The following is a 19,115-nucleotide window of genomic DNA, read 5'->3' on the forward strand; positions in this document are numbered from 1 at the left end:
TTTCCAACTTTCCAGCTTGGTGGTCCTATTCCTTTAAGAAAAAGTTGTCTAAAAAGAACCAGAGTCAGTCTCTTAAAGCTATTTCCTGCAAGTATTGATTGTATACTTGTAGTCCTTACACTGGCACTTTAAATTGCTAAAAAAAAATAACCTTATGCACTCAACATTTTAACATAGTTTAAAAGCAATTATAATGCGGTATGAGACAGTCCAAACCGTAACTAAATGAAAATCAAGATTAATGAACAACTCTGGTTGATATTTGCTTCTAGCAATTATCTGTAAAAAGAAACCTGAAAGGATAAGAAGAGGAGATTGCATGGGGAGACACAGTCAGGGCACTATTTGAAGCAAGGTGATATTGGGGGGGCTTTACACGAGAATCAATTGTGTAGTCAGTCAGAGCAAGGTGAGACTTTATGAGTTTATGGATTATACTGGGGGTTGCTGTCATGAACAAAAAAGATTAAATACAGTAATATAAAAAGATGGATGACCACTTTTTTCAGCTTATACACATGCCATTTACTTTAACAACAAAAAGGGCACAGAAAGTGTTCTCCATCCACGTGATTATATATTGCCTACAAACTGGTTTGCCTACAAATAATCATTCATCGTAGTTTATTATTGTAGTTTATTAATGTAACAAATATAAAGCCCTGGATCTAGAATAATCAAAAGCAACATACGGCAACATACGGCCCTGCCCCCATCACATTTGTGGGGTGCCATCCTGGGGTTGTGCATTTCACATCCATTTATGCCTGCTTTACCGCTTTTCCCACTAAATTGCCTAAAGTTCCTATGCACATCATAAGGGAAACACCAACCAGCATGAGGAAAAGGGATGCTGTATCCTTGTCCTGTCTCACATTCAAAAAATATAGAACTAATTGGATAAATCAACCATTTCTTGACCATTTAGCAGAGAGACCAAGAGTCAGGAGAATGCTTTGGATGGTGTTGCAGTGATTCCAGTCTTTCTTTTAGGACTTGCAATGAGAAAAGAGGTTTGTGTAATTGGGGGGTATTGGCATCTTTCACTACTATCAATTGACTGGTCAGACTCCAGTGATGTGGGACCCAACACTCATGTCGTTTTTGGGGAAGATTCTAGTTCCTTGCAAATCCATGCACAAAATATGGCTGGATGTGGACTTATTTTTTGATTTTCAGAGGAAGGGGTAGGGGAGTACATACAACAACGTGGTTCAGTTGAAACATTCTACATTAAAAAAATAAGATTAAATAGTCATCAATACTTAATATAACAAATTACAATCCAACATGACATCTTGAATGTAATAAATACACTGTGCTTTAATGTTTGGTTTGTCTGGTTGGTTGGCATAAACCTTAGAATCCTCAGAGTTCAAGTGGATTAATGTCTAGCCTTCGAATTTTCCAGGGCAGCCTCTGGCTAAGTAGGTAAGCTTAATGGATGGGAAGGCTTTATTAATTTAGTTGCTTGATGTGGACTTTTATTAAAACACCGTCCTTTTAATAATGTTAATAATGTAACGTAACTGGATGGTGTTGCAGTGATTCCAGTCTTTCTTTTAGGACTTGCAATGAGAAAAGAGGTTTGTGTAATTGGGGGGTGTTGCCATCTTTCACTACTATCAATTGACAACACTATCCCAAGTTCCTATCCATACACTTCACTTATAAAACTTTGCTTTTTACAAGGAAATATAAATGAGCCACAGAAGGCTTAAAATGTGACAGAATATAGTGAATATAGTGAAAGTTGATACAGTATGATACAGTGATACAGTTTAGCTATATTCATGTAACTACATCTTCATTTTTCAGAAGAACAACAACAACGTGGGGACATGTACAACTGACTATTCATTCCCTAATCTCGGAATGTTCCAGCTGGATGTCACATTGAAGAATGGGAGCAATTTAGCAGCACGTGATCGAGGAGGTACCGAAATGATATGCTTGTTGTGTTACAGGGAATATGAGTGTTGCCACTATGTATATATTGCTCTGCAGAAGCACATGAACTGTAATACAAGAAAACAGCTATCCTAGGTTGTCCCATCAAGAATTCCAGAGGCTGGTCTCTTGAATTAAGCGCTCCAAATGGTCAGTTGCAATAAACAGTGGAAACATGTACAGTATAGGATCCATTATTCAGAAACCCGTTATCCAGAAAGCTCCAAATTACAGAAAGACTGTCTCCCATAGACTCTATTTTATCCAAATAATACAAATTTTTTTCTCTGTAAAAATAAAACAGTACCTTGTAGCTGATCCAAACTAAGATATAATTAATCCTTACTGGAAACAAAACCAGCCTAATGGGTCTATTTAATGTTTACATGATTTTCTAGAATGCTTAAGGTATGAAGATCCAAATTATGGAAAGCCCAAAGGTCCAGAATCCAGAAAGCCCAAAGGTCCCAAGCATTCTGGATAACAGGTCCCATACCTTTATTAGCTAAAGATTCAGTGGAAATATATATATAATGTTATGGAAATATTATTTGGGGAGCAATTTTCTCATCTAAAGAGATGAATTATAATGTTGCATACACAGTCCATGTGATGCACGTATCATAAATGTACATTGATATAGACTTGAGCCAGAAAGACAGCTTAGTTCCAAAACACTGTTCTCTGCTGATTGTCTCATATACTGTATGTGTTTTGTTGCCTTTGACTATTTTAAAAATTGGATTTCATTCCAATTTTAGACTACAAGCATTCTGTCCAGATAAGGCTATTGAAATAACAGGAATGGACCGTTTTATTTGCGAAAATAGACTCTCCAAATTGAGTTTGTTTACACTTCACCTCTTACTTTGAATAAATATATTTAGATATAATACATTTAATACAGTTTCCAAGAACAAGGCAGCAACACCCAGTGTTTTAAAAAGATATGCCTGTGTTTTATTCACATTACAGTTTTCCACAGTATTAGACAGTGTTCCATGAATGGAATGTCATTTGTTCATTTGAGTATTTTGAACTGAAAATTCAACATCCTCAAATTAACAAATGAAATTCAATTCTTCAAACAATGGAACAAACGGGTCAGCTGATTGACTGGGTACCTCTACAACCTCCTTTGACAGAGCCTCGTCCACTATTAGCATTATTTAACTTAGAATAATATTAATATTTACTCACAAGTTTTTCCCTTTAGATTTTTGAAGCAAACCTCACAACCCTGCTCTTTGTGAAAAAATAAATGACCTCATAAGTAAAGAGATTGTGGACTCTGGCAAATGCCAAAGGGGCTGCTGTATTCCATAGACAGTCACTATTTATTGAGCTGGTGAGGGGCTCTTTGGGCCTCTGTGTACCTGAAGGGCCAGGGCCAATTTTGATTCTTAATCCAGACCGGCAGCCAGTTTAGGAACTTCAAGTAACAATTAATTACAAAAGCAGACCAGGTCAAAATGACCTATAGGCAACATTTAAGCATCTATTTATCATACTGTGTAAAACATTGGAGAAAACATCACCGGTGATCTTGGCCATAGAAGCCAATCAGGTCTTTCCTTTTGTGTTCCAACTTGAAGCAAAATTGCTGTTCGGTTGCTCTGGGCAACATCACCAGTGATGTTTTCCCCAAAGTTTTACACAGCATGATAAATAGGAGCCTTAATGTGCATGTATATTTTGAAGAGTAGTTTTTTAGTGTCAGCATCACTTTAAATGAGAATTCAACCATTAACTAAAAAAACCCTACCTCCCTACCCTACATAGACCCCCCCTCTCTCCTCCCCCCAGCCTAGCTTCCCTCCCCTGGGGAAATTCCCCTAACTTTTTACTTACCCCTCTGTGTAGAGTCAGGGATCGCGGTTCACGGCAGCCATCTTCCGTGTCTTTGGTAATCTGAGACTGAGACCAGTGAAGCGGCGCATGCGCAGTTGGGGCAATTTCATGGGTTGCGACAACTGCGCATGAGCCAAAATAGACGGAAATTGTCGAGGGGCCGGAAGAAGACACGAAGACCTGGATTATGGCTGCCGTGAATTGCGATCCCTGAATCTGTAAGTAAAAAGTTAGGGGCAGCTAGGCTGGGGAGGTGGAGGGAGGGGGGTCTACGTAGGGTAGGGGGGTAGGGTTTTTTTAGTTAACGGTTGAATTCTCCTTTAGGTATTTCATGTTTTAAATGGTGATTCAATATTTGAAGAAAAAAATGAGCATGAGGTCACGGGTAGGGGCCATGGATTCAACTCAGCTGCAATATTATAATCTGAGGCTTATTGCTCCTATAGCTTTGGGATTGCCTTAAGAACTTATCTTCTACTTTATTTGTATATTAAAGGAAACGGAAAGTTAAAATCACTGTGGGGCCTGCTGCATGTTAGGCATCCCTCCCTACCAGTGATTATATTTGCTTACCTGATACCTTGGGCCAGTAACGTAACTACACGTTACCAGGCCGGGCGCAGGATGTGCACCCGGGCCCCCCCTGCCTCCCTCTAAATGCGCTATACGCTTGTTTTTCTTACCTCCTGCGGTGCGATCTCTGGCGGGCCCCGAGGGGGAGCAGGGGGAGCAGACGCTGGTGCAATTGCACCCACTGCTACCCCTAGGGTTGCCACCTGTCTGGTTTTGACCCGGACAGCCCGGTATCTTGAGGGGCTGCCCGGGTCTATACTTCCTGCCCAGTTTTCCAAATAAGGAAAACCGGGCAGGATTCCCTTGATTGACAATCGCTGATCGCTGCATCATAGCCCCGCCCACTGACGCCACAGGTCGGCTCACTGATGTCATAGCCCCGCCCACTGATGTCATGGGTCCGCCCACTGCCATCACAGACACACCCACTGACGTCATGGACTCACCCCCCGCCCGGCCAGACATAAAGGTGGCAACCCTAGCTACCCCTGTAGTTACGCCACTGCCTTGGGCCAGTGTTCCCTTTAGCAGAAAACTATATATTCCTCTAAAAGTTCATTTGTTTTCCTAAACCCCTATTTACAATGTAACCACAGAGAAAAAACCTTGGGTAGCTTTGTGGGTTTTGAAGAGCCTTTGTCTTATGGATTTAAAGAAAAGCTTCAGTGGTTAAATTTGTAGGCGTCCGTATGTAACAAAAGATATAGTCAGAATACCCTAGTATTCAGGTATAAGATATAAATTCAATCCAGCATTACAGACTGTTAATTTCATAATGACATTTAGCTGAAAGCTTTTGAGAGATCACGATAACAGTTTTGTGTTTTTGCATTCAGTGTAATTGCAACAGCTGTTATTTGCGTTATATCCCCAAGTTTTACAGTTTGCAATATGCCAGCTGAAGGACAAGGACAGTTCCCCAGACTGGAAAATAACATTTAGTTTTAAAAAAATAAGATATATTACATGAGATATTCAATAAATAATATACATTTACATATGTTTACTTTGCAGATCTTACCATGCATCTTTCCCCATCCTCAATAACCCTGGAACTCAGTTAATATCAAATCAAATATAGATCAGACCAAAAAAAAAACAAAAATGTGCATATTGTTTTCACTTTGCTTGCTACAGTCTATAGAATGGTTATTGCTGTTGTGTCGTCTGCAAATACATTTTGTGATATGGTGCAGTTTAATATTTATTATGATTTATCTGGATTTTTACAGGGTTCCTCCACCCAAAACATATTTTTTTGCATGATAAAGAAAAATGTAAATTATTTCCAGAATAAATTGATTGAACATTTTTTTATTGGTTTTTAAAGGAACCTGCCTACCCTAAGAAATCATTTTTGTTAGTCAAACAAAATAATTTTTACTAACACCATATAATTATTTAAATCTTGTTCCCTTCGGTCTAAAAATTCAAAATCACAGCAAACAGACAGACACAATTTTGTGGGCACGCTTTGCATCATGCCAAAAGAAATAAAGGACAAGGGGTGGCAGGTTCCTTTTAAAGGTACAGGTATGGGATCCGTTATCCGGAAACTTGTTATCCAGAATGTTCAAAATGTCTCCCATAGACTCCATTTTATTCAAATACTCAAAATTTTAAAAAATGATTAAATTTTTCTCTGTAATAATAAAACAGTACCTTATACTTGATCCAAACTAAGATATAATTAATCCTTATTGGAAGCAAAACCAGCCTATTGGGGTTATTTATGTTTACTTGATTTTCTAGTAGACTTAAGGTACTGTATGAAGATCCATATTATGGAAGGATACATTATCCAGAAAGCCCCAGGTCCCGAGCATTCTGGATACCAGTTCCCATACCATACCTGTATTCGTAAATTCAATTGCAGTCAAAAGCAGGATCTTGAAACAATATAAGAGTAGTCAGGACTCTTCTACGTGTTTAATGAGCAGAATTGCAACATTGTTTCAGGAATCTGCACCGGAAGTGCAGGAAACAGCCGAGAAAAAGTCTGCTTTTAACAGTAATTACATTTACAAAAAAGTTTAAACTGTTGAAGATTAAGGGGCCGATTCACCAAGGGTCGAATATCGAGGGTTAATTAACCCTCGGTATTCGACTGGGAATTAAAATCCTTCGACTTTGAATATCGAAGTCGAAGGATTTTCGCGCAAATAGTTTGATCGAACGATCGAAGGAATAATCCTTCGATCGAACGATTAAATCCTTAGAATTGAACGATTCGAAGGATTTTAATCCTACGATCGAAGGAATATCCTTCGACCAAAAAAATTTAGGAAAGCCTATGGGGACCTTCCCCATAGGCTAACATTGACTTCGGTAGCTTTTAGATGGGGAACTAGGGGGTCGAAGTTTTTCTTAAAGAGACGTACTTCGACTATCGAATAGTCGAATAGTCAAACGATTTTTAGTTTGAATCCTTTGATTCGAAGTCGTAGTCGAAGGTCGAAGTAGCCCAAAAAACACTTCGAAATTCTAAGTTTTTTTACTTCGAATCCTTCACTCGAAGTTAGTGAATCGGCCCCTAAATGTATATTTTTTTTTGACGCCGGCGAATTTTCATGGCAGATTCGCAAATTCGAGTCTGGCGAATAAATTCGCTCATCACTACTTATAATGACATTTTTTCAGGTGGAGGACCCCCTTAAGTATTTTTTTTAGCAAGTTCAGGATAATTTAAATATTTTAGTAGCAGTGCAGTCTTATTCCTTCCTTCACGTTTGTCTTGCCACTGAGCAGTGATATTATACTGTGACTGCACAATCACAATGGCAAGGATAGGGACTTCTTTCTAAAACCCTATCCAGGCTTAAACTCTTTGCCCATGTTAGGATTTTATAGCTAGTGTATCTGGGTGGACTTTATAATAAAAAATCCCTTTAATTCTACGTTTTCTGTTCTATAACTTCTTATTATTGTAAAGCACTTTGTAACTTGATGTCACTGTGTGATACTGAATACAGTATAGTGAGTGGGCTGTAATATAAATAAGTTACCAATTCAGTAGTATTCAAAATGTGTTTACTTGACACTTTATAACACTAGGCTTTGGTCAGGAAACAGATGGGCAATTTTCCTTCAAGTCTTACATTACAGACTTAAAAACTAGTGATGGGTTAATAAATTCACCAGGCGCAAATCCGCTGCGACTTTCCACTTTTCGCCGCCTGCGAATAGATTTGTGAAACTCCTGCAAAAATTGGGGGTGTCGAAAAAATGTGGACTATCGTCGGAATAGTCGCACGCATCAAAACAGTCGCGCGTCAACACTATTCGGAAGTCTATTGACTTTAACGTCGGCGTGCAAATTGATGCGAGTGTCAAAATTTATGCAAATTGATGCAGGCATCAAAATTTACGTGGGTATCAAAAGTTTCGTGGATTTTCTGCCGTTTGAGGAAATACACAAATTTTTCGGCAAAGCAAAACGGGAGAAATTCGACCATCACTATTATAGACTATTATAACCAAAAAGTAGCAATGCATTCTAGTTACACAGCTTTTGGGTTGAGGACCCAAAAACTTCTAAGCAAAAAGCTTCTGAGATAAAATTGGTTTATCTCCTGACACTATCTCTTCATCTTAGTTTCCTTGTCCATTAAAGGAATAGTTCAGTGTGAAAATAAAAACTGTGTAAATAGATAGGCTGAGCAAAATAAAAAATGTTTCTAATATAGTTAGTTAGGCAAAAATGTAATATATAAAGGCTGGAGTGAACAGATGTCTAATAAAACAGCCTGAATCCAACTTCCTGCTTTTCAGCTCTATAACTCTGAGTTAGTCAGCGACTTGAAGGGGGGCCACATGGTACATTTCTGTTCAGTGAGTTTGTAATTGATCCTCAGCATTCAGCTCAGATTCAAAAGCAACAGATATGACCCATGTGGCACTCCCTCAAGTTTCTGATTGGTTACTGCCTGGTAACCAGGGTAACCAGTCAGTGTAACCCAAGAGAGCTGAAAAGCAGGAAGTTGGGTTCTGACTGACAAGTTATACATCAAATCACTCCAGCCTTTATACATTACATTTTTGGCTAACTAACTATATAAGAAACATGTTTTATTTTGCACAGCCTATCTATTTACCCAGTTTTTATTTTTACACTGAACAATTCCTTTAAGTATTTAAGAAAGGGAGTGTTATGTTGCGGCCTTGGGTATTTCGTAGGATTTAATGACTGGGGCAGGGGGTCACTGGGGTGGCATCCCAGGTGGGTCCTGGACCCCCAGATGCTGGATACAATCCCTAAAATCATGCCACCTAGGCCTTAACCTTTATGGCGCCTTTCCACAAATCTAGATCTGCCTATAGACAACTCCCTAATTCACATCTTAGAAAATAGGCAACTGGGGATGTCTCCCCTGAAAAGTATGTGGCAGATTTTCTTTATACACATGTAGTGCTATAGTAAATTGACACTAATGTGGTCAATAGAAGCTACTTTTCATGTGGTGTTGGTACCACAAATGAGACCCTCTTTACAGCGGGGTGGAGGCAGGGCATAGTGTAACTGTAACAGTTTGATATGCACAAGAGATGGACGCCAGTGGTTTTCTTTTGCTTCACCATAAACTGAGTTTATTGACCAAAACCAGAATTCACATAGGAGTATAGAACACGGGATAAAACATAATTCAACCAAAAGAACAATGTATACAGCAAACAGTACAGGCACTATACTCCCAACTTTCAGGATCACCCTAAGTGGAACCCAGAGAACTATGTACCACCCTACTATGGGGTCAGTAATACCAGGATCTTAATCCCTCTAATATCCTTGTCGGAGCCTTGAGCTGCTCAACTACATACCCTATCTATCACTCCTAGAGTGATCTACAGTATACAAGGGTATAACTATCACTTTACTATACTCAAACTGGGTTCCACTATCCCTATCCTCTGCTGCTCAACAGAGGAAAGGTTCAGCCAGCAATGGACCCAGACCGCATGGTTTCCAGGACCTTTATACTATGCCACAGTCTAGCGTCCACTGTCAGAACTTCAGGTGTTACATAAACAGAGCTTAGACACAAGGTCCCTATTAGGACCAATTTAGGCGTCCATATTACTAGGGATGTGCCTGTCAATAATATGCGAGGGGGTGTAAATTTTCACATCCCTACACATAAATAACATTTAAAGGAATACTTTAAAGTCATAATTGCTCTCTCTCTACTCAAATATGTATAGATAGAATAGAATATATAGAATGGCATCCAGGTGTTTTTTGATTGCCCTGCTTCACCCCTGCTGAGGGTAAAAATGTAGGTGACACCAGAAAAGTCTGTGTTTGGAGAGTTATTGAATATGGGTCCTAATGATATCTCAGATACTGTTGGATTCCTGTCCCACTCCCAGTATTTTGTGCGGAGAAAAGCAGACAATCCACTATGTGTGCCCTTGGCCTAACTGTGATACAACAGGGGACCTTTGGTTCATTACCATCTCACACAATTATCCCTCTCTAAAACTCAGATGCTGTTTCCCTAAAGAACACATTTTTTGGCTGGATGACTTCTAGTTTAAACAAGGTGCAAAATATTATTTAAAACAATGGTTTCTTTTTGAATATTGAATTTAAATAGCCTCTATATATCTCTGGTGTCAAGAGCCTAATGAGCTTTTTCTCATGATTTCATACTGTATTAATTTCAGCACTGGTGCTCACATCTATTGTTCACATAGGAAATTTAGAAAGCATTAAAAAGATATGGATCAGTTCTGCATATAGATAACATATAATTACCTTTGAGCAAAAGTAGCTTAATATAACACCTACAGCATTTAGTTCTGTCTACGTTTAGGGGCAGATTTATCAAGGCTCGAATTTTAAAGTAATGGGAGTCTTTTTGAAGTCCCATAACTGCAAAATTTTAATAAAAACAGACCAATCGAAATGTATTTAAAAAAATCAACGTTTTTAACTGAATAGGCTGTAATAGAATAGTGCGAATCGAAGTTTTAATGCATTTGATCGAATTCGAATCAAAGTATTTTCCCCAAAAAACGTCTATTTTTCAAAGTCCACCAAATGGCTCCTAATAGTAGGTCCCCCATAGGCTAAAACAGTCAGGTTTTAGATGCCAAATGGTCCAAGTCGAAGTTTTAAAGAGACAGTACATGATAAATTTCGATATTCGAATAGTCTAAGGGGCAAATTCACTAAGCGCCGAAGCGCCGAACGCTAGCGTTACTTCGCTAGCGTTTGGCATTTTCGTTACTGCGCAAATTCAATAACGAACGCTGGCGTAGATTCGCTAGTGTTACTTCGCACCCTTACGCCTGGCGAATTTTCGCTACGGACGTAACTACGCAAATTCACTAACGCGCGCAGTGTACTGAATGCTACCTTTTACGCTAGACTTCCTTCGCCACCTCAGACCAGGCGAAGCGCAATAGAGTAGATAGGGATTGCTTCAAAAAAAGTCAAATTTTTTTCTAAATCCCAAAAAACACTGGCGTGTTTTCTACATTATGGGTGATAGGCTGAAAAAGATAGAAAAAATTTTTGGGGCTCCCCTCCTTCCCCCCTACATTTCCTGACTCATGGCAACTTACCTAGACAGTGGGCACATGTGTAGGGCAAAATAAAATTTGTATTTGATGTTTTGAAGGTTTCCCAGGCATTTGTAGTGATTCTACGTATTCCTCCATTGAAATTTGAATTTGGCGCCGTATGCAAATTAACCATCGCTAGCGTAACTTCGCTTCGCTTAGCGAATCAACGATAGCGCAACTTCGCAACCTTACGCTACCCCTGAGCGCAACTTCGGATTTTAGTGAATTTGCGAAGCACTGGCGAAACTACGCCTGGCGAAGTGTGGCGAAGTGCGGCGAAGTGCGGCGAAGTTACGCCTGGCGCAACTACGAATCTTAGTGAATTTGCCCCTAAATCTTTTACTTTGAATTTTCACTTTGACTCTTGATAAATTTGCCCCATAATGTTTGAAGGGAGCTTTGGCAGATTAATGAAATATGAGGCCCCTAGGCTACACTTTCCTCAGGCTCCCTTTCTAGACTAATTCAACTCCCACATGCTTAGAAATATATATATAACAATTAATCAGATTCATGGGTGCACCTGGAGACACAAGCGACCCATGATCTAGTTTATTTCAATTATTTTTTGTATTTTCTTTTCTATATATTTTTATCTGTGCTGCTTGGCCTGTGTCCAGTTGGTACCTGCTGGGAGAAAATGAGGCAGCTAGACAAGGCAAGGCACAAATGTGGTGTGTGCCTGAGCTCTATAAGATGTGTCTTTGGCGTGTGCCCAACCTGACATGTCTTAGAGAGCTGAGGCGCATGCTATGCACGCACATACCTTGCCTTGTTAGGTTGTCTAATATTCTCCCAGCACCCATCAAAAATGCAACCAAAGTGGTGGGCCTTTTGGCAGTTCTTCCTAGTCCAACACTGAATCCATTAATCCACCCCTGGAAGGGAGGGGTGGCTCCTGGATATCAGGTTCTCTGGTGGGCCCAAGAAGGCTCAGTCCATAATAGTTAAGCCCTTTACAGGCATCAGTTGTAGAATCTACAGCATCATCATAAATGGACCATTTTCCATCACAGTCCAGTTACTGTTTCTAGGTTTCCTTATGGTCTCTAAGCCATGCTTGGGATGTTTTATGCCTCTGAAGTGATTTCTTTCTTTACTCTTATAAAGGACATGTACAAATATGGAGACAATGTATTATTTTATACATTTTATAGGTTTTCAACAAGATTAGTGTGTGACTAATCCAACACTTCCCTATACTCATTCAGTCAGACGTGAGTCAGTGAGCGGGGAGTACTTACATCCTACTCTCCTTGTTATACTGAGTAAATATTTTCTGCACAGTCTTCAGCTTCAACAGTTGATTAGATTTCCTCCTCACAATACCCACTCCTTAATTCACACTTAATATCTTTTTCTTCGGTGTCTCCTATATTTTATTGCAAATTAGTCACTCCATGGACATGGACAAAAGTTATAGCTGTTATAAAAATGTTCTTGCTCAAAAGTCAATTTTATTTTGGTATCTTTCACCGAAGATAGGATTTTTTTGTTCTTTCCAATAATTACATCTTTTTTCCCTTCTCCCAGGGAACAGGTTACATTTTTCAATCGTTTTTGCTGCAGGGAGTACATTTTCCTATACTTTCTTTATATTAGCATGTATCTTGTTGGATAGTTCTGTAACCTGCTCTGAACTGAAACTGCTTTATCTCCTTAAAGGAAAACTATACCCCCAAAATGAATACTTAAGCAACAGATAGTTTATATCAAATTGAATGACATATTAAAGAATCTTACCAAACCGAAATATATATTTACATAAATATTGCCCTTTTACATCTCTTGCCTTGAGCCACCATTTCATGACTCCATCTGTGCTGCCTCAGAGATCACCTGACCAGAAATACTACAAAACTAATTGTAACAGGAAGAAGTGAGGAAGCAAAAGGCAGAACTCTGTCTGTTAATTGGCTCATGTGACCTTACATGTGGTTTGTATGTGTGCACAGTGAATCGTACGATCTCAGGGGGCGGCCCTTATTTTTTAAAATGGCAATTTTCTATTTATGATTACCCAATGGCACATACTACTAAAAAAGTATATTATTATGATAATGGTTCATTTACATGAAGCAGGGTTTTACACATGAGCTGTTTTACTCAGTATCTTTTAATAGAGACCTACATTGTTTGGGGGGTATAGTTTTCCTTTAAAGATAAACACTGAATAACCAGAATGTCTAAATGGTTCTTGCAGATAAACTCAGGATCTCATTTATGTATAGCCTATCTCTAAATAACTTCACCACTTAATCAACATTGTTCACTCAGCCTCAATTATTATCTATAGAACAATGCATAGTATCATAGTAGTACACTATGCCTTCCTTAAGCTCATCCTCCTGATACTCTCCTTCCTCAGGGACCTTTTGGCATCCACAAAGGTATCCTGCCAACAACTGTTTAAAGACCTCAGCCTGATCCTGTTACTTAGGACTTGAACTGTCCTAGGGGTACTGACCTCTTCTAAATCATTGATGGTGCCCAAAGTCCTCAGATAGCTGGTGGTCTACTCCTAACTCTCTCCAGCTAATGCCAGCTCCATATAACCTACCCTACAATAGCTGTTTGTGGTGTTTGATTTGGTTATCTCTCTCTGGTTGTCTCTCTCTCACTTTGGTATCCTCAGGGCTGACGGAGACGATACACATTTTTTAACTTTGTATAAATAAAATATATTTTTATCTAATCCTCTCTGGTCCTGTGGATCTGTTTGAGTGCCGGTCGGCCCTGCTTCCATTTGTCCTCAGGCCTTTGGCCAGTGTCTGACTGGGGGTTTGGGACTCACCGGGGCCACCACCTTAACATCCCACCACCCTCATCCCACCCTGCCTTGTCATGTACCGGCCCTCAAATCTTATTCAGTGGGGAGGGGGCACAGATCGAGGGCAACAGGGAGGGAGGGCAGTGGTCCTGGGTTAGCAGGGCCCCCCAAGTTTTTTTCCCAGTGAGTCTGCCTCAAACATCAGCTAAAGAAGCACGAGTTACTAGGCTAGTGACTCATTAACGGCGGTCTGCTTTTTTTTTTTTTAAAACTGCGCCGTTGCAGCGGAGTAAAAACGCATGTGTGTTCATCAGGTATATAAGAACAATAAACCACATTTTAACCATTAACCATAATATTCTATTAAGTTTTCTCAAACCTGCCAATTTATCATAGCAGCATCCTGGTTGCCAACCATAAAAGATACATGCCCTTAACTCCTCTTACAAGTAGGAGGCAGGAGTTGAATATAGCTGTGAGAGTATGTTTCTGAGGTTAGCAATGGGGATGTTGCTATGTTAAAGCACTGTAAGAGGGCGGCTAGCACTACATATTGTTTTATAGTTAAATGTAGTTTGTTGTAATTACTGCCTTTGATTACTAAAATGTTATTTGGTTTGGAATCCTTTACTATGGATTATATTATTTAGTCTGACTTCTACTAGAAACCTGCCTTCCCTACTAACTTGGAGGAATCAAGGAGTGAACCTAAAGGGGATCTACCACAAATTGAATTAGCAAATTCAGAGAATTCAAAAATGTCATCCTTTAAAAATATTCCACCATTCAGTACACATTTTTCTCCTACTTCCCCATCACAAGCTTAGGGACTTAGGGACCTATTTATCAAGCTGTGTAAAATGATTTACCCTGGTAAATGGTGTAAAATAAATGTGCTTAAAAAGCTTTGTATTTCTCTTTGCATGTGATTTTACACCATCCTGTGTAATAAAACAACAGCTGAAGGGGAGTCAAATGTGCAGATAGCCTGAACACTTGCCCTGCAACTCTCAGCAACCCAGTTCAGACCGCTATTATCCTTCACCATAGCTTAAAACATAACTTTTAATAAATTAAGAGTTAAAACCAAACGCACCCTTTGTGCCAAACTTCCCATGACCCAACAGACCCACTATGTTATATTACGTCAGTGCTGGACCGTGTCCATAAAAACATACAATTAAAATTGCCTAGGTGGACAAGTGGTTGGTCTGTTGCCAATAATTCAGCGTGACCAGTACTGTTTAGATCAGGGATCCCCAACCTTTTGGAGCCGTGAGCAATATTCAGAAGTAAAAGGAGTTGGGGAGCAACACAAGCATGAAAAATGTTCTTGGGTGCCAAATAAGTGCTGTGATTGGCCATTTGGAAGCTCCATGTGGATTGTCAGCCTACATTGAGACTCTGTTTGGAAGTACACCTGGTTTTTATACAACCAAAACTTGCCTCCAAGCCTTGAATTAAAAAATAATCACCTGCTTTCAGGCCACTGGGAGCAACATCCAAGGGGTTGGAGAGCAACATGTTGCTCACGAGCTACTGGTTGGGGATCATTGGTTTAGATGGTCCTAATAGGTAAGTGTATCCCCAAATAGGACAGTAACCCCCTCCCTTCCTTTCCCCAAGGAGTACCTGTCTATCAACGTTGGGAGTGGTCAGAGCTTCTCTCACCATTGTCCACCTTTGCTGTCCTACGCGGTTCGCCGACTCAGTGGCTTCTTCAGGTGCATAGGTGGCGCGTGGTCGTGGTTCCCTGGTTTAAATAGCTTGAACTGGCATCGTAGTTCCCAGCACTTTTGTTCCTATTGCGTCACTTCCGGAATTATCGTTATGCGATTCTGAATTCTGTTCCCACCACCCAAGGAAGATGTTTGCAAATGTGGGAGAGCACGGATTTCCTATGGCTGTGCCCCTTATTTGGTGGTAATACTTGTTATTGAACGTATAATAGTTATGAGTTAAAACAAATTCCAGAAGTTTAATAATGAAGTCATTATGGTAGGAATATTGTCGGCCTCTTTGTTTCAGAGTTTCCCTTACTGAATCCAGACCCACTGTGTGTAGAATGCTTGTGTACGGGGACTCTACATATAAGCAGGCTAGATATTGATTAGCTTCCAATGTGATCCCATCCAAATGACGGATAGCATCTGTGGTGTCCTGTACAAAGGAAGGGAGGCTGTTAACGAATGGTTTCAAAATTGCGTCTAGGTAGATGCTGGAGTGTTCAGATAAGCTACCTATGCCTGACACTATTGGGTGACCAGGGGGGGGCTTAAGAATTTTTATTGATCTTAGGGATAGTGTAAAATGTAGGTATTACTACATTTTTCGCTTTCATAAATTCAAATTCCTCTTTGCTCAGTACTTCTGATTTTATACCCATTTTAGAATATTGGATAGCACCAACTGGAATTTCCTGGCGGGGTCTTCCTTTAGTTCCACATAACGGTCCTTATCGCGAGTAACCTCATACATTCTGACACATATGCCTTCCTATCCTGAATCACTATATTCCACCCTTTGGTTTTATAATTATGTCACTGTTGTTTTCCAATTCTCTAAGACCCTCTCGTTCTTTCCAGGTTAAATTATTTTGTCTATGGGATCTTAGTTTGATGTTGTCATAGAGTGCCTTAAAATCTGCTGTACATGCTTCTGTCTTGGGACAGAGTGAATTAGGTGGGGTGAAAGTACTCTTAGGCTTCAATGTAGTAAATGGGCCTTTCATTTCAGTTCTGTATTGTTCACTGTCCTCTAGTAGGTAGCAACGATCATCCAATGCTCTCTGTTCATCTGCGGACCATGTGGTATTAGTGCCCTCTTTATTAAAGTGTTTATATAATAACAATTTTCGTCCAAACAAATGTAGATCTTTAATCCAATTAAAAGTGTTAAACGTATTTGTAGGTGCAAAAGACAGACCTTTTTGCAAAGCTTTATATTGTGATAAATTGAATATTTGCAATGAGTCACAACTCGTTATCTGTTCAGTCGATAGTCCCATTTCTGTCTGTCACCTCCCAGGGTGGTCCTAAAAAGATGGGGTGTGGGTAGATTTGCCCGAAACAAACTTATTGCCTTTATATTGTTTTTTATCATAACGTTTCCTTGGACTAGATATCGTTGCCGGTGACTCACTCATTTCACTGTCAAAATTACTGATGTCTGATACAGTATGAGACTTGTTTTCCATTTGCTTACTTCCTGAGCGTACATCCATATTATACACTTTATTGGATGTAAAATCAGATTTGCCCCTGCAGAATTTTTTTACATGTTTTTAATTAAACCACTAGGGTGGGAGATGTTAATAAAAAACTGTTACAAACCGAGACCAGGTGGATTTCTGCTATGAATAGCAGGTACCCAAACAGCCTCAATGAAGGTTTCACACTCTCTCCATTTCTGTAATTGGGGAGAAAATCTCTTATGGGTATAGAATACTGTATATATAGCTTTTAAATAGCCTCTATAGTAACCATCATAAATAAGTAACCGTTTACATTATGGTTTTAATAATAACTGAATTAATACTTGATGCACGTCATTAGAATATTCTGGTACTTATTTGGAGTGATAGTATCATGTTGCAAATATCCAGAATCATTATGTCCCCTAGCATAGCACGCAAATGTATAGGTTAGTGGGACATCGGATTGCGAGACACTAGTGATGGGCGAATTTATTCGGCAGGCGCGAATTTGCGCGTCAAAAAAAGGACGTTGGCGTCAAAAATGAGACGCCAGCACCATTTCGCAAATTTTCCGCTGTTTCGAGAATTTCACTGGAAGTTCCCTAATTTTTCTGCTAAACTGCGCAAATTCGCCCATCACTACGAGACACGCATGCATACTTCAGCGAAAACCATGCTGAATCGCATAAGGATAATTCTAGAAGTGAAGCAATAGGAACGGAAGTGCCGGGAACTACAATGCCGGTTCAAGCTATTTAAACCAGGGAACCAGGCCCGGACGGGCAATCTGTGGGTTCTGGCAAATGCCAGAGGGGCTGCTATAAGGACCCATAGAAAGTCAGTATTTAGAGGGCTGGTGGGGGCTGTTTGGGCCTCTTTGTGGGCTGATTCAGCCTCTGTGTACCTGAAATGCAAGGGCCTATTTTAATTCTCAGTCAGGACCTGCAGGGAACCACGACCACACGCCACCTATGCCCCTGAAGAAACCAGTGAGTCAGCGAAACGCGTAGGGCAGCATAGGTGGACGGTGGTGAGAGTAGCTCCGACTGCTCCCAACGTAGATAGGCAGGTGCGCCTTGGGGAAAGGAAGGGGGGGGGGTTACTGTCCTATTTGGGGATACACTTACCTATTAGGACCATGTAAACAGTACTGGTCACGCTGAATTATTAGCAATAGACCAACCACTTGTCCACCTAGGCAATTTTAATTGTATGTTTTTATGGACACGGTCCAGCACTGACATCATATAACGTAGTGGGTCTGTTGGGTCGTGGGAAGTTTGGCACAAAGGGTGCGTTTGGTTTTAACTCTTAATTTATTAAAAGTTATGTTTTAAGCTATGGTGAAGGATATACGTGCAATGCTATCACTGTCAGCACTAATAGCCATCTGAACTGGGTTGTTGGGAGTTGCAGGGCAAGTGTTCAGGCTATCTGGACATTTGACTCTCACTTCAGTTGTTGTTTTGTTATTATAGATACATTGTGTTCAACCTTGCAGACCAGTTGTTAACTATACATTGTTGCAAATTGGATGCTTATTCTAGCACTTGATACCATCCTGTGTAATTTCTGAAATCCTCCATCCTCCAGTATTTATTAATGTGTGTATTTTCTTTTGAGCTTTGTAAAAGCCTTTTTCACAATTACTTTATTATCCATGTCAGACCTCGGATAACCCAAATGACAGTATTTTTTTACACAGCACTTTTCAATGGCTAATGTTTTTTAAGCAGCAATTTTTTAACAGACCTTGTGGCCATTCCTGTACTATATGTTTTCACTGGTTCAGCCGTGCTTTGTACTTGTCATTGTTCTTTGGCTTGCCTTACTGATGTAGAAGATTCACAAGCACACAGGACTCTATGGTGGGATTCTGCCTGGAGTTTGGGGCCCTGGGGAGATGGCATTTCTTTAACTATGTAGAATCAATTAGGTACCAGGACTCAAAGGCAATGCAAAATCTGATCAATAAACACAAAATAAACCATATAAACACAAGGGGCTTGTCCCCTATTTGTATTACCATTGAGTACCTGTACCTAATTTTTCGCTTTACTGATGTGTCCACATTAAACTGTAATGTTTGTGGTCTGATGTTTTCCTGATAAGTGATTTTCCTTAATTTGGAGATATATGCCCATAAGGCTTTTAAAAATGTAAAAAACCACAAATGGGGGAAAGTAATATAGGTCGCTAATGGAAACA

The 19,115-nt window shown here is 39.8% G+C and overlaps 1 protein-coding gene across 5 annotated transcripts in view; it reads left to right on the forward strand.

Moving 5' to 3' along the window:
* The window catches only part of mctp1.L (multiple C2 domains, transmembrane 1 L homeolog), a 373,027-nt gene that overhangs the window by 97,064 nt on the left and 256,848 nt on the right, over positions 1-19,115 (forward strand). For 4 of the 5 annotated variants that reach the window (XM_041568472.1, XM_041568473.1, XM_018264615.2 and 1 more), the window contains exon 2: positions 1,819-1,936. In XM_041568472.1, coding sequence (XP_041424406.1) covers positions 1,819-1,936 — 118 coding nt within the window. The remainder of the gene's footprint in view (positions 1-1,818; positions 1,937-19,115) is intronic. The other variant, XM_041568476.1, reaches the window with a different exon arrangement.

This window comes from Xenopus laevis, chromosome 1L (genome assembly GCF_017654675.1).
Source record: "Xenopus laevis strain J_2021 chromosome 1L, Xenopus_laevis_v10.1, whole genome shotgun sequence".
NCBI classification, from domain to species: Eukaryota; Metazoa; Chordata; class Amphibia; order Anura; family Pipidae; genus Xenopus; species Xenopus laevis.